General features: G+C 47.8%; 1 protein-coding gene across 1 annotated transcript in view; it reads right to left on the bottom strand.

The window, feature by feature from the left end:
* The window catches only part of SLC24A1 (solute carrier family 24 member 1), a 128178-nt gene that overhangs the window by 36414 nt on the left and 76349 nt on the right, over positions 1-15415 (bottom strand). The window contains exon 5 of the mRNA XM_073568874.1: positions 3025-3143. Coding sequence (XP_073424975.1) covers positions 3025-3143 — 119 coding nt within the window. The remainder of the gene's footprint in view (positions 1-3024; positions 3144-15415) is intronic.

Here is a 15415-nt window from a genome sequence, read left to right as displayed (position 1 = left end):
CCTTCTCCCTCTTACAGACATAGCTTCCTTACATGACACAGATGCTGCTACCACTTTATATAACACCACAATAACAACAGCACTCGATTCGGCCGCCCCCCTCATGCAGAGCAAAACTCGAACAATCAACAGGCAGCCCTGGCTGACCAGCCTGACCAAAGAACTGAGACGGGTTTCCAGGATTGCTGAGCGGAGATGGAAGAGATCCCATTCTACCAAGAACTTTTTCGCATTCAAGCAGTCCCTCACCAGCCTGAAGTCCACGCTTACTGCCGCAAAACAAACTTACTTTTCATCTCTCATATCCTCCTTGTCTCACAACCCTAAACAGCTTTTCAACACTTTCCATTCTCTACTCCGTCCCCCGGCACCTCCTCCCTCTCCTCTCCTCTCAATTCTTCTGAAGACTTTGCCTCTTTCTTTAAGCAGAAGATTGATAACATCAGAGAAAGCTTTGGCCCGCAGCCCCCAATGCCCTTCCTCTTAACTGCTCAGCCCTGTTCTTCCCAAACCAGCTTCTCTGCCATGACAGAAGATCAGCTCTCCACCCTTCTGTCAAGATCACATCTCACCACTTGCATGCTTGATCCGCTCCCGTCCCACCTCATCCCTAACCTCACCACAGTCTTCATCCCAAACCTAACACATCTCTTCAACGTTTCACTTACAAATGGTGTCTTCCCCTATTCCATCAAACATGCCTCAATCACACCCATCCTCAAAAAGCCCTCCCTTGACCCATCTTCTGTGTCTAGCTATCACCCAATATCACTTCTCCCTTATGTCTTAAAACTACTGGAACAACACGTCCATCTTGAATTGTCCTCCCACCTCTCCTCCTGCTCCCTCTTTCACCCTAACAAAAGTCAACAATGACCTAATAACCGCCAGAAACAAGCAACACTACTCTGTCGTCCTCCTCCTGGACCTGTCTTCTGCCTTTGTTACTGTAGACCATTCCCTCTTGTTACAGATTCTCTCATCTCTTGGCATCACAGATTTGGTCCTATCCTGGATCTTGTCATATCTAACAAACCGGACATTCAGTGTCTCCCTCTCCCACACCACCTCCGCACCTCGCCCCCTGTTTGTCAGTCTTCCCCAAGGCTCAGTTCTAGGACCCCTACTCTTCTCCATCTACACCTTCGGCCTGGGACAGCTCAAAAGAATCACACGGTTTGCAGTATCATTTCTATGCCGATGACACGCAGATTTACCTATCTGGACCTGACATTAATAGTAATAATAATAATAATTTTATTTCTATAGCGCCGATATATTCCGCAGCACTTTACATTTCAGAGGGAACTTGTACATCACCTCCTTACTCACCAAAATCCCACAATGTCTGTCTGCTATTTCATCTTTCTTTTCTGCTCGCTTTCTAAAACTGAACATGGATAAAACAGAATTCATCATCTTTCCTCCATCTCACTCTACCCCTCCACCAGACCTATCCATCAATGTCAATGGCTGCTCAATTTCCACAGTCCCGCAGGCTCGGTGCCTCAGAGTGATCCTCGACTCTGCCCTCTCTTTCAAACGACATATCCAAGCCCTTGCCTCCTCCTGCCAACTCGAAAATATCTCCCAAATCCGTACATTCCTTGACCAAGAAACTGCAAAAAAGCTTGTGCACGCCCTCATCATCTCCTGCCTCAACTATTGCACCCTCGTACTTTCTGGCCTCCCCTCTAGCACTCTTGCGCCACTCCAATCTAGCCTAAACTCTGCTGCCCGATTAATCCACCTGTCTCCCCACTATTCCCCAGCCTCTCCTCTCTGCCAAGCCCTTCACTGGCTTCCTATTGTCCAGAGGCTCCAGTTCAAAACCCTAACTATGAAAAAAAAACCATACACAACCTGTCTCCTCCATACATCTGTGACATGGTCTCTCGGTATTTACCTACACGCAACCTTCGATCCTCTCAAGATCTCCTTCTCTACTCACCTCTTATCTTTTCTTCCCACAACCGCATACAAGACTTCTCCCGTGCTTCCCCCATACTATGGAACTCTCTACCTCAACACATCAGACTTTCTCCTACCACGGAAACCTTCAAAAGGAACCTGAAGACCCACCTCTTCCAGTAAGTGTACAACTTGCAGTGATCCTCAGTCTACTGAACCACTGCACGACCAGCTCTACCCTCTCCTTGTGTATCCTCACCCATCCCCTGTAGACTGTGAGCCCTCGCAGGCAGGGTCCTCTCTCCTTTTGTACTTGTGTGTGCCTTGTATTGCTCATGTTTATTGTACTTGTCTTTTTATGCCCTTTTCACATGTAAAGCGCCACGGAATAAATGGCGCTATAAAATGAATAATAATACTAGGGCAGCACAGTGGCTCAATGGTTAGCACTGTTGCTTTGCAGCTCTGATGTCCTGGTTTCAAATCCCCTCAAGGACAACATCCATAAAAAGTTTGTATGTTCTCCCCGTGCTTTCATGATTTTCCTCCGGGTTCTCCCGTTTCCTTTCACACTACAGAGATATACTGACAGGGAATTTACATTGTGAGCCCTAATGGGAACAGTGAGGATGAAGTCTGTAAATCGCTGTGGAATATGATGGCGCTATGTAAGTAAACATAATAAATAAAATAATGTTTTACAAATCTTTTGGCTAATCTCTTGGAGCCGGCATAACTTCTGGTAATATTAATATACTATGTTATGCCAACTGCAGGGCGTGAGGGGGTGGTACATAAGGTGAAATTCATTTAGAAAACTGGACTGCACTTTACAGCAGATCTGGTATCTTACATACATGTATTTCTATGTCTGTACGAGATGTGGAGGGTAAACTAGTAATATGAATGCATAAGGGCGACACAGACAGCGTAAGGAGAAGGTATAAGGACACTAAATGGACCCCTTACTCTCCATTATCTCATCATAGTACACCCCCCCTGCAATCTATTAGATAGTTAGAAGCCGCCTTTAAGAATATTAGTGGGCCCCTTACCTACTGAGCCCGGGTGCCTTTGCAAATATGGTAAGTCCACCCCTGTGCATTGAGTTACCTGAGAGTCATCCTTGTCTGCTCCTTCATCCTCCCCATCCTTGGAGGGCTCAGACCCAGTGGCGGGAGTCATCTTTACATTCACAGCGTTGGGGACATCACCACCTTCATCTTTGTCATCTGCAAAGAAAATAGAAATTAATAAAACGCTGTGCTGGCGATGTGGAGTTGTGTTCACTAGTTGCTAATACTATGTAATACATAAACTATCCATGGTGAATGATAAATGTCTAGTCTTCTACGAAAGACACTCAGTTATGGCTAGTAGCCTTCTACGGCATCACTTGTGCATGTCACTATGTATGACTTGCCCTGCAGCTCAGGCAGTAATCCTAATAACAAGCTATATATACCTATATCTAGCTTCATATATATTTCTCTCAGTATACTGTATCATCTTCCTCACATGAATGATGGGCATTGCCCCTATTACAAGTGGCTGTGTGATGCAAGCCAAGCAGGGAAAATGAGGGAATGTGGGACACAGTAAGAAATGGTCTTTAAAGGGTTTGTCCACAACTTTGAGAGATGCCCAGGGAGGTGTAAAAATAAAAAATAACTACCAGACCCCCAATGCTCCTTCATTTGGCTGCTGCTACTGTTTCCTGGCTTCTTCTGCCACCGTGGCATCATGTGACCACTGCAGCAGTAATGACTTGAGCGGACATACCATTGGTGCAACCAAGCAGTTGGAATTGTGCATTATGATGAGCTACTGGACTGCAAAAATGCCCATACGCTGTCCTTCACAGAGGCCCTCTTCTGTCTGTGTCACCGATGGGTCGTGAGATAAGCAAAACGATTTGCACTGCTCAGGTCCGGCATCCATGTCATCCAGAAGTCACCATTTGGCTTAAGCTGTCACCGGATATTCCCAAGAATAAGAGATAGCCAGAAAACAATGAGGGTAACTGGCAGCAATACAGAAAAGCGTCAGTAATCCGGTAGGTGAGTATCTATTTTTTTGTGCCTATTAAATTAACTATTTCAAACTAGTAGACAGTCCCTTAAAGCAGCTAATTTCTTTTAGTTCAGCTATCAATACCTATGAATGAACCTGCAATATCAGCAAGGATACAGTTCAAAAAAATCAAAAGGAACTAGTGACAAAACCTTAGAGAACCAGTAAGCTGTCATTCTCACATTTCTGCTCATGAAATGCCTTCCTCTCTATAGTTCTCTTTTGCAATATCTTGACATACAGAAGCTCAGTAGTTCCCATTGGTTAGTTAGCCGCTCATAGTAAGCAATAAAGCCTGCCCATTTGTGGCACCCCTGAGGCTCAGTCGCCACAGACGTACTGCACCTTCTCCTGAGGTGTAGTGCCCCACCATCCTGGTAAGTTGGGAGCTCCTTTCCACACTCCAACACCTGCACCCGCACACAGGATAGTTCAGCAAAGGACCAGATTGTAGCTCCATGCTTAGAGGGTAGCAGAGCACCTTTCGTGGGTCCTTGCTTCGTAACACGAGATGTGCTGGGAGGTGGGTGGAGTTTAGATTCATATAAAAGATTGGGAAGGTTTAGGCTGAGTGCAGACGGAGTTTTGAGCCCTGCGGATTTTTCCGTGCAGAATGGAAGAAAAACGCAGGTCAAATGACCTGCATTTTTCCTGCGGATTTCTTCCATTTTTCAAGTGGTTTTCATGCGGTTTTTGTGCGGTTTTCCATTGCGGTCTTCCCCCTGCGGATTTGGTAACAGGGGAGATAGAAAACCGCACAAAAGAAGTAACATGCTGCGGATTTTGTACCGCAGGAAAACCGCGCGGAAAAATCCGCAGCGTCTGCACAGCGGTTTTTTTTTTTCATTCATTTTAAAGGTACTGTACATCACAATGCGGATATGCAACGTTTCTGCGTGGTAAAATCCGCTGCAGAAACGCTGCAAATCTGCATCGTGTGCACATGGCCTTCGAATTACAGGTCAGTCCCTTAGGGGGTCAGTCCCTTAGGGGTCAGTCTGACGGGAGGTCAGGAAGTTAGGAAGCCACTCAGTGAGGAGTGGGGATCCCTGGAAGAAGGGATGGAGGAAGGAGTGCTGCAGCTGCCTCTGTGACCTGAGCCAGCTGGCAAGGGAAAGTAAGAAAGGTGGAGAGACGTAGACCTGTAACCTAAGCATCCATACGAAAGAGAGACAAGTACGGAACGAAGGAGTAGAGAACAGAGAGGAGGAATGGGTTGGATAGGAACCCTGCCTATAGGTTCTCAGCGCAAGGCCGGGGCCCGGTCCCCGAGGTTGTATGGACACTTATGGTTCTGCAGCAGACACCGGTGGAGTAGTTGGCTGTAAATGCACTACTCCCATCCAAGACTTGGGACACAACAGCAACACGGATAGAGAGCCGGGATCCAGGAGAATCCCCGAGCAGGCTACAGCTGTCTGTCATACAAGTAGAGTTCTAGGAACAACTAGAAAGGAGGTATTCCAGGGTAACTAAGTACTGGAGTGCTTCACACCACAAGGCGCATTGGAGGAGTCGTTCAGGAAAGGTACATGTTGGCGGAGTGTTGGAGAGGAGAGTCCTGACTTGCCCGGGAGGTTGGTTGAGTCTTTACCCCAGAAGACACGGCACAGAGGCAGGCACCAGTGTGTACCACGAACTGTGAGTAAAGCTTTGAAACTGCAAGCTCTGGTGTCCTCCATTCATCCGTCGCTAACACCTTCAGCACCGCTACATCTGGGTACCAGCATCCACACCATCCTGCACCTATCCTCATCCATAGCGGCTACACTGCCCTGGGACTACAGCTCCACCTGTAGGGAGCTACACCATCTTTGCTGCATCACACCATCAATCCCAGTGGATCTGCAAGCAGCGTTGGCTTAACATCTTACTTGCCAAACACCACAGGTGGTGTCACGAACTTTTCCATTAACCACCAAAACCACCACCATTGATACTGGGCGCCCAGGGCCACGGACCGGGTCACCGCCATCGCTGTGTCACATTCTCCCCCTGACACCGGCCCGGTTCCGAGTACTCCACAGCCCTGGGAGGGCGACCCAATTTTTGGCGTTACGAACAGGATGACGAGACCCGACACCATCAGGTTCTGTGCGCCTGAGATTTATTGGACTTTACACTTTTGAAAATGTGCAGAAGACCTAATTTGATAGACTGCAAAATGGACATTTGAAATGGCCGCTGGTGTGGAGAAGAAGGGCGTGAAGAGATGGGAGGTCCTAGGAAAAGACCGCGAAGAGTCTTGGGCCTCCCCTGCCTGAATTACTATGTGACAGCTACATGGCCCACCCCCCGAGGGGTTCGTATACTAGCTTGGTATGGAGGCGCTGGAAGAAGACGCCGCCCCCGGAAGAAGGGGCAGAAGAAGCCAGTGGCGGGAAAGGGGCCGAGGCAGGAAGAAGAACGCCAGAACGCCATTTTGGAAAGAGAGGGAAGGAGGCCTGCGGAGCGCGGGGAAACAGATCTCCCTGGTGCCATGGCTGAAGGCTCCAACCCGAACACCGAAATGATCCGCCGGCAGCTGGCGGAAGAAATCACCGAACTGACCACACGTCTGCAGCTGAGGCAGGAGGCCTTGGAGAAGCTGAGACGGCAGCGCGCCCCGGCAGGGCCTACGCCTGCGGTACCCTCTCCATCGGTACCCGCCGCTGTGGCACCGGACCTTTACTGGGCAGATTTAAAGGGGCATACAGCCGCTGCCAGACCACTGGCAGCGCACCTTGCTCCCTCCCTGCCGCCGCTACCGGAGGAGTTGTGCACCACGCTGGGAGCTGAAGTGGAAGAAGAGGAACTCCCGCCAGGACCTGGCGCGGCTACGCAGGTCCCTACAGCGACCCCCGTGGATCCAGAGCTGCCGGTAGCTCCACCGCCATCCCCGGTGCCCCGCCACCGCGCCTGCACTGGAGCAGAGGACGCATCACCAGGGTTTACCAGGTATATAACGCGGCCTTCCTAGCGGGATACCCTCTGAATCTGAGATGGGGAGGTGGAGGAGGTCTCTGCTGCGAAGAGTACGGTTTGAGCAGGCGCGCCCGGTTCGACATCTTCAGAAAGTGGGGGAGTCTGGGTCGCTTTGGGATGGTGATCTTGGGATCCCTTCGCTGCCGAGTCCCCATGTGGCTACATGTCAGCGCCGTGCGGATGCGGCAGCCCTCGGTGCTAGGCCGCGCACCAGAACAGCAGAACCATCCATCCCTGAGGAACAGCTGATGGGAATAGACATGCATCATGGGTTCCCTTTGCCACAGTTTCGAGGTTCCTTAGCAAGAAGTCAGAATCAAGATGAAGACACAGCAAGCATTTCACCTGGTAGCAGTTCCAGTACAGCTTCCAGAGCCCCAGGAGGGGATCAGCACTAATTTTCTACAATTCTCGTTACCCAGGAGGGTTAGTTTGCACCAGTTGTGCCCTTTTGCTCAACATGTTATATTTTTGCTGGTAGCACTTTTTGTTGCCTAGTTTTTGATTGGCAGCCTTTACATTGGAACTGAGGAGATCATGGACGCTGTATGATCCAAAACTGTCTTGTAAATAGTTTGCACCCCTTTAGGTGCCCTTTCTTGGTTTTACATATATAGACACTTTGCGAAGATGATGTTCTGCATTGACACTTTTCGAAGAATGATGTCTACCTCAAAGGACACTGCAAGAAATCCCGGCTGGGAGCGGTGTCCAGCACTTACAAGAATCTTTGCACTGTTTTACTGAAAAGTATTTGATAATGTGTTTTATAAGAGTATTAATAATTGAGAGATAGCTTTTATAGAAGAATTAGGAATGTCTAATACAGAGATGAGTAATTTGAATAAAGAATTAAAGTGACAGGTGACGGACCAGGTATTTGCGGTCAGCGTCTTGCGTCTAGAAGAAAGAAAGAGAAAGAAAAGATAAATGATAAGGAAAATGTGTTATAGAGAATAGCACTTTGAAATTGAGAACTGCACTTAGAATTAAAAATTTAGTTAAATAAGAATTGTTGGTAACGTTCAAGATGAGTGCCTCCTATGCTAGGAAGTTTAGTATAAGAAAAGTTTATTATGCATTGCAAAATTTTGTATGTTTCTTTGCTGTTTGCTTTGTTTACCTTGCAGCCCGCGGATGTGCTGTGTTTAACGGGGGGGTATGTGGCGCCCCTGAGGCTCAGTCGCCACTGAGGTACTGCACCTTCTCCTGAGGTGTAGTGCCCCACCATCCTGGTAAGTTGGGAGCTCCTTTCCACACTCCAACACCTGCACCTGCACACAGGATAGTTCAGCAAAGGACCAGATTGCAGCTCCATGCTTAGAGGGTAGCAGAGCACCATTCGTGGGTCCTTGCTTCGTAACACGAGATGTGCTGGGAGGTGGGTGGAGTTTAGATTCATATAAAAGATTAGGAAGGTTTAGAATTACAGGGCTGTCCCTTAGGGGGTCAGGCCCTTAGGGGTCAGTCTGACGGGAGGTCAGGAAGTTAGGAAGCCACTCAGTGAGGAGTGGGGATCGCTGGAAGAAGGGATGGAGGAAGGAGTGCTGCAGCTGCCTCTGTGACCTGAGCCAGCTGGCACAGGAAAGTAAGAAAGGTGAAGAGACGTAGACCTGTAACCTAAGCATCCATACGAAAGAGAGACAAGTACAGAACGAAGGAGTAGAGAACAGAGAGGAGGAGTGGGTTGGATAGGAACCCTGCCTATAGGTTCTCAACGCAAGGCCGGGGCCCGGTCCCCAAGGTTGTATGAACACTTATGGTTCTGCAGCAGACACCGGTGGAGTAGTTGGCTGTAAATGCACTACTCCCATCCAAGACTTGGGACACAACAGCAACACGGATAGAGAGCCGGGATCCAGGAGAATCCCCGAGCAGGCTACAGCTGTCTGTCATACAAGTAGAGTTCTAGGAACATCTAGAAAGGAGGTATTCCAGGGTAACTAAGTACTGGAGTGCTTCACTCCACAAGGCGCATTGGAGGAGTCGTTCAGAAAAGGTACATGTTGGCGGAGTGTTGGAGAGGAGAGTCCTGATTTGCCCGGGAGGTTGGTTGAGTCTTTATCCCGTAGCACATGGCACAGAGGCAGGCACCAGTGTGTACCACGAACTGTGAGTAAAGCTTTGAAACTGCAAGCTCTGGTGTCCTCCATTCATCCGTCGCTAACAACTTCAGCACCGCTACATCTGGGTACCAGCATCCACACCATCCTGCACCTATCCTCATCCATAGCGCCTACACTGCCCTGGGACTACAGCTCCACCTGTGGGGAGCTACACCATCTATGCTGCATCACACCATCAGTCCCAGTGGATCTGCAAGCAGCGTTGGCTTAACATCTTACTTGTCAAACACCACGGGTGGCGTCACAAACTATCCCATTAACCACCAACCTGGGAGGGCGACCCACATTCACCGGTGTTAGTAATCCTATAAGACCCAACCAAAACAAACCACACTGAATACATCCAACAAGAGGTGCCTAAGACTCAGGCTCCATATATGCAGGGTGGGCCATTTATATGGATACTCCTGAAGAAAATGGGAATGGTTGGTGACCTAGATCGGTGCGCTGAATTTACAGAATGGGCAAAACAAAATTGGAACAGGACCCTCAGTTTACACAGAACATTATGTTCAGTGATTAGGCAAATTTTTGGGTGGGCCATTTATATGGATACACCTAAATAAAATGGGAATGGTGACAGTTTTGTTGCGTAGGGTGTCTTGCATTGAAATCTGCTGCAATGACCCAGGTACTGCGTTCACCAGACATCAACACAATTTCTATCCGCTCCTCATGTGTTAACCTCTGCAACATGTCAATGGCTGTAAACAAAGAGAAACTTGTAAATAACTCATGAAAGAATAAAGTTACGTTAAAGCCAAGCACACCATTGTTTTTCTTGTGACAATCTCAATAAGTTTGATGTGTCACATGACCCTCTTCCCATTGGAAAAATTAAGTTGGATCCAAAATGGCTGACTTCAAAATGGCCGCCATGGTCCCCACCCATCTTGAAACGGTTTCTCCCTCCCATATACTAATGTACCACAAATAGGAAGTTGATATCACCAACCATTCCCATTATATTTAGGTGTATCCATACAAATGGCCCACCCTGTATTACACACATATCCATTTCATTACTTAACGTTCCCTAAATCTTGATAAAAAAAACCAAGATACATGTTATATTACATACTCATTTTAATAACTGAATGTGTAAAAAACAACCATCTGACTGTCCATCACTCAAAAGGATACCTCGAAGACACCAGAAAGCAAAATTCTGGACTAGACTTCTACACAGACATCCAACACTTACACATCTTACTTAGCACCAGGACTGGAGATTAGTGCATCTAATACTGCTGCTTTAAAGATTTGGGATATCTCTATACCCATGCCTATACTGAACTACTGCTATAAATTAGGCAAGGGTTGTACAGCCGTAACATGATCAATCCAGTGTCAGGAAGATGAACAGCATCTGAGCCTACTTTTCTCACCTTTGTTTTTCAGACATTTTTTCCCCTCTGTTTCTACCTTGGCCTTGGCCATGTTGTTCATGATTTCAGCTTTGTCTTTAAATTTTGCTGGAAAGGAGAAAATGTACTTACTGTTCACTCATTCAGTGCACACAAGAACGTCACCCTACAGGCAACACTTGCACTTATTCCATGCATAAATGTACCAAAACTACCCATCCAACACAAGCAGCTATCCTAGCTCTAGTGTAATGACTACGTAGTCCATAGAAACTGTTTATACTAATATAGTTGCCCCTGCTGCATACATATACTATGTATACACACCTCAGAGTCATATCTGCAGTAAAAAGTGAAGCTTAGTATAGGAAGTGGCATACTAGAAGAGCAGGACAAGGAGCAAGCAGAGTGGGCAGCAGCCTAGGGTGGTGCTAAGGGTGGGAGTGCAGTTCACATATTATTAAAAAAAAAATGAGCATCTACATTGGATCATACCAACCAAATGAGTCTGTCTTTAAGTAAGAAATAAGTACCTAGAGGAATAGTTAGATGGCAGACTGATTTTTCTTTATATGTACTGTACCATATAGGTAGTGAAATTATGAATCGGGGACGAGGCACTTGATGTCGCGCAAACCTAAAGCAGTAATGCCTGCCACATACAATATAGTCAAAACATACAAACCACACATCATCAACACAAGTCATCAATTATGTTTTCTCAATTAAAAATTCAGCATATCAGATTGATTGTAATTGGTACATGTTTTTCTAAAAAAATCTTAAATGTCCCTCAAAACTTTACAGCAGCAGTATTCTAGGGTAAGTGAATCTTTCGAAAATCTAGAGCAATGCAAAATACAGTATACAATTAGTGATTACATTTTTTATACTGTACATCTGCAATGCATCAACAATTCTCTACAAGAGGCTCTGTCATCAGATTACAACCTACATACAGTAATAAACAGATCTCTCAGACCTAGTAACAATGTTGTATTTTCCTTAAAAATCCATGTTGAAATGTCTGTCTAATCTTTTATGAAATTATCTCCATCTATCCCCTACTAGCTTGATTGACAGTTCCTCAGTGTCCCTCCTCCCTGCTGAGATCTCATACTTCTATGTAGAATGTTACGATCGCGGACGCAGCGTAGCTTACCCAGCCAACGCTCCCACGTCGTCGAACCATAACGATGACGGGGTGTGCGTCCCAGGTGATCGTGGAATGTGGACCCACTGGACCACAGGGGGGACCCGGGCCTACCCGGACTAGGGAAGGGTAATGACCGGGGTCTGTGGCAGCTGAGCTTGTGGACAAGATGGCTATATGCAGGGCTAAAAGACACCGCACAACTTCAGGTATGAAGAAACATAAAGTTTACTTAAAGCAAAAAGACATCTAAACACCAGGTTTCAGGTTATGTACATCACAAAGGAAAAACATCTCAGGTTGACAAGCGAAGCAAGAGGTCATCACGGGTTGACGCAGTCCAGAGTCATCTGGCACGGGCATCCTAAGAGGACCTTTCACTTAGGCCTCAGGAGTGGCACAGACACAGCAGGAGAACATCAGATATAGACCTCGGACTAGCTTCAGATGATGGCAAGAGGTCATCACGGGTTGACGCAGTCCAGGGACGTCTGGCACGGGCATCCTAGGAGGACCTCTCTCGGCCCACAGGAGAGGCACAGGCACAGCAGGAGAACATCAGACACCAACTTCAGGCAGACTTCTTATTATATATCGGTATAACCTGTAAACAGGCTAGCATCCAAATATGCAAAGACCAAAAGATCGATACAAAGGTGCAAAGTGATAGAATTCAGTGCATAAATATTGGACTCAAAAGAAAAAACGCACCATGAGAATCATTACACACAAAAGTTCAAGTGCACAGATATAAATCTCAAGAGCCCATATACCAGACCACAAAGTATTGGTAACACTAAAAAGGGCATGATAACAATGTCAGTGGAGGCTGTATGCCAATATAGAGACAAAAATAATATCATAAGTGTGTGTACATAGTAATCTATTATTAGCCTAGAGACATACCTGACACCCAGTGGTGCCACCTGCCCCAACGCACGTTTCAGCACCGTGCCTTGTTCCGGGGGAGAGGCTCTTGAGATTTATATCTATGCATTTGCACTTTTGTGTGTAATGATTTAGTACGTACAATCCTGATTCTTTATCTGGGTACTTATGTGGTTCCACGTTTCGGTTTACCACGGTCACATCTCTCCATATATATTCTTTGACTGGATGTTTTTATATTTAATTATTTAATAAAGCTATTACTATTTTATGCATTGAATTCTCAAGGTGCATTTTTTCTTTTGAGTCTAGACTTCAGATGATGGCTAGGGTCATCACGGGTTGATGCAGTCTAGGGTTATCTGGCATGGGCATACTAGGATGGCCTCTCTCTCAGGCGTAGCACAGGCATAGCAGGAGAACATCATACACCGACCTCGGACAGCCTTCAGACAATGGCAGGAGCCATCATGGGTAAGACCCCAGGGAACCGGCAGGACATCAGAACATAAGCAAGACATGGATAGCACAGGTCCATGAATGTTGGCACTACAGCACTGGGCATCAGCTGGTCAGGTCCTGAGCTCATTGGCAGGACCGTCACCGGGGAACAGAGGTGGAGACTCCCGGAAACCACGGAGGAGGAATCAATCCAGGAACACGAGCGGGACCGACTCAAGAGCACAATTTGGACCACCAGGACCATGGACTGGACATCTGGACACAGGCTGGACATCGGAACACGGATGGGACATCAGAACACGGACAGACATCTGGACTCAGGCAGGACATCAGGATTCAGGTAGGACATCAGGACATTGGGACATCGGGACTCGAGCCAGACATCAGGACATCAGGGCACCAGGCGGACATCAGGTCTCAGGCAGGACATCTGGACTCAGATCTCAAATAGAACATCAGAATACTGGCATCGGACTCCGGACATCTGGCAGCGATCGATAGGCTCCGGACATCAGGCCGCGGACATCAGGCTCCTGACATGAGGCTGCGGTCATCAGGCTCCGGACATCTGGCAGCGATCAGCAAGCTCCGGGAATCAGGCAGCAAAGGATAGGATCCGGACATCTGGCGGAGGACGTCAGGCACTGGACATCTGGGAGCGGTCGTCAGCCCCCCCGGACATCAGGCCGCGGTCATCAGGCTACAGACAAGAGGCCACCTTCGTCAGGCTCAGGACATCTGGCAGCGACCTAAAAAGGAACTCAAGCGATCTGGTGCAAGCTCCACCGGGTTGGACTGGAGCCGGTCGGGGATTTCACCGAATAACAAACTGAGTACAGAGTAGTAGAAACTCAGCCGACACACCGGACTCCTACTTCCAAGATGAACCCAGGTTAGATCACAGAAAGTCAATTAGCAAAGAGTCACAGTCACTGGGTACAGGGTTCAAGACACAGAAGGACTTCAGGAACATAACACAGCAGGAATCAGGACTAGGACTTTGGTACCAACACATAAACAGGACAAGTACAGGAACTCAGACATCAGCTGTCTTAAAACTGATAACAGACTGAACAGAAATGGATCTGGGTATTCTTGGCAGTGGCTGCAAGCCTTAACACACGTGGTAAGTCAAGCACAACTGCAGAGGACCTTGCAACCCACGGGTAGCTTATACAGAGGTAGTGTCAGAGACACCGCACTGAACTTGCTCACTGAGCCAGTGCGCGTGCCCCGAGTAAGCGAAAGCGTGCTCAAGGCTACCTGTGGAGCGGGCAGCAACCGAATAGATGCGTACTTCAGAGCTGCAGGGCCTGAAGCACGTGACTGCTAGAGGCGTGGCTTAAACTCCACAGAGCTAGGAGCTGCAAGACAATTCCTAGCAGAGTAACTGTGAGACAAAGTTACCAAGGGGCATAGACAGGGAGAATAGTCAGGACGTAGCCAATGAGTCACACACAGAGATAGCTGCAAGCTACTAGAGGGGTGAGCAGAGAGTGGTCAGGTCACAGGCAATGAGTCATACACAGATAGCTGCAAGGTACAAGAGGGGCAAGCAGAGAGTAATCAGGTCACAGGCAATGGGTCATACACAGATAATAACGCAGTACAAAATCAACAGGCAAACTCACAACGGGAAACAGAATCGGGTCAGAACCATATAAACAAGCTATAGCAATAAACAGGCACATGGGGGTCAGCACACTAGACCAAAGGCAAAAGTATAACTGGCAGGGATTGAAGCTACCCAGAGGTTTATGAAGCTCTCCCAGAACCAGAAAGAGGCCACAATCATTAACCCCAAGTGTGCAGGTCAAAACCTGCACAGAGCTCCAGACATTAACCCCCGGTGTGCAGCTCAAAAACCTGCATTGGGATCATGACAGTACCCCCCTCTCAACGGGGGGCCTCTGGACCCCCAGGCTTCCCCGGGTACTTGGCATGGAACGCCCGAACCAGGCGATCCGCATGTACCGAATGAGCAGGGACCCATGAGCGCTCTTCTGGTCCATATCCCTTCCAGTGGACCAGGTACTGCAAAGAGCGGCGCACCCGCCGAGAGTCCACAATATGTCCGACCTCATACTCCAATTGACCCTCCACCAGCACTGGAGGAACAACAGTCTCAGAGTTCTCTTTGACAGATCCTGCTGGTTTCAACAGAGACTTATGGAACACATTAGATATTTTTAAGGAGGCGGGGAGACGCAACCTATATGCCACAGGGTTGACTATCTCCATAATCTCGTACGGACCAATGAACTTTGGTCCCAACTTAACTGATGGTACCTTCAAGTTGATGTTACGCGTGGAGAGCCAAACCTTCTCTCCCACCTGAAACATGTCTCCCGAGGCTCTCTTTTTGTCCGCAAAATATTTGTATCTCCCCTGGGCCCGAGAGATATTACGCCGGACTTCAGCCCAGAGGTTTTTTAACCGTTGAACAGACCCCTCTGCTCCTGGACAACCGG

Source organism: Dendrobates tinctorius, unplaced genomic scaffold, assembly GCF_039654945.1.
Source record: "Dendrobates tinctorius isolate UK_male_01 unplaced genomic scaffold, ASM3965494v1 ptg000022l, whole genome shotgun sequence".
NCBI lineage: Eukaryota > Metazoa > Chordata > Amphibia > Anura > Dendrobatidae > Dendrobates > Dendrobates tinctorius.
This window is presented reverse-complemented; position numbering and strand designations above follow the sequence as displayed.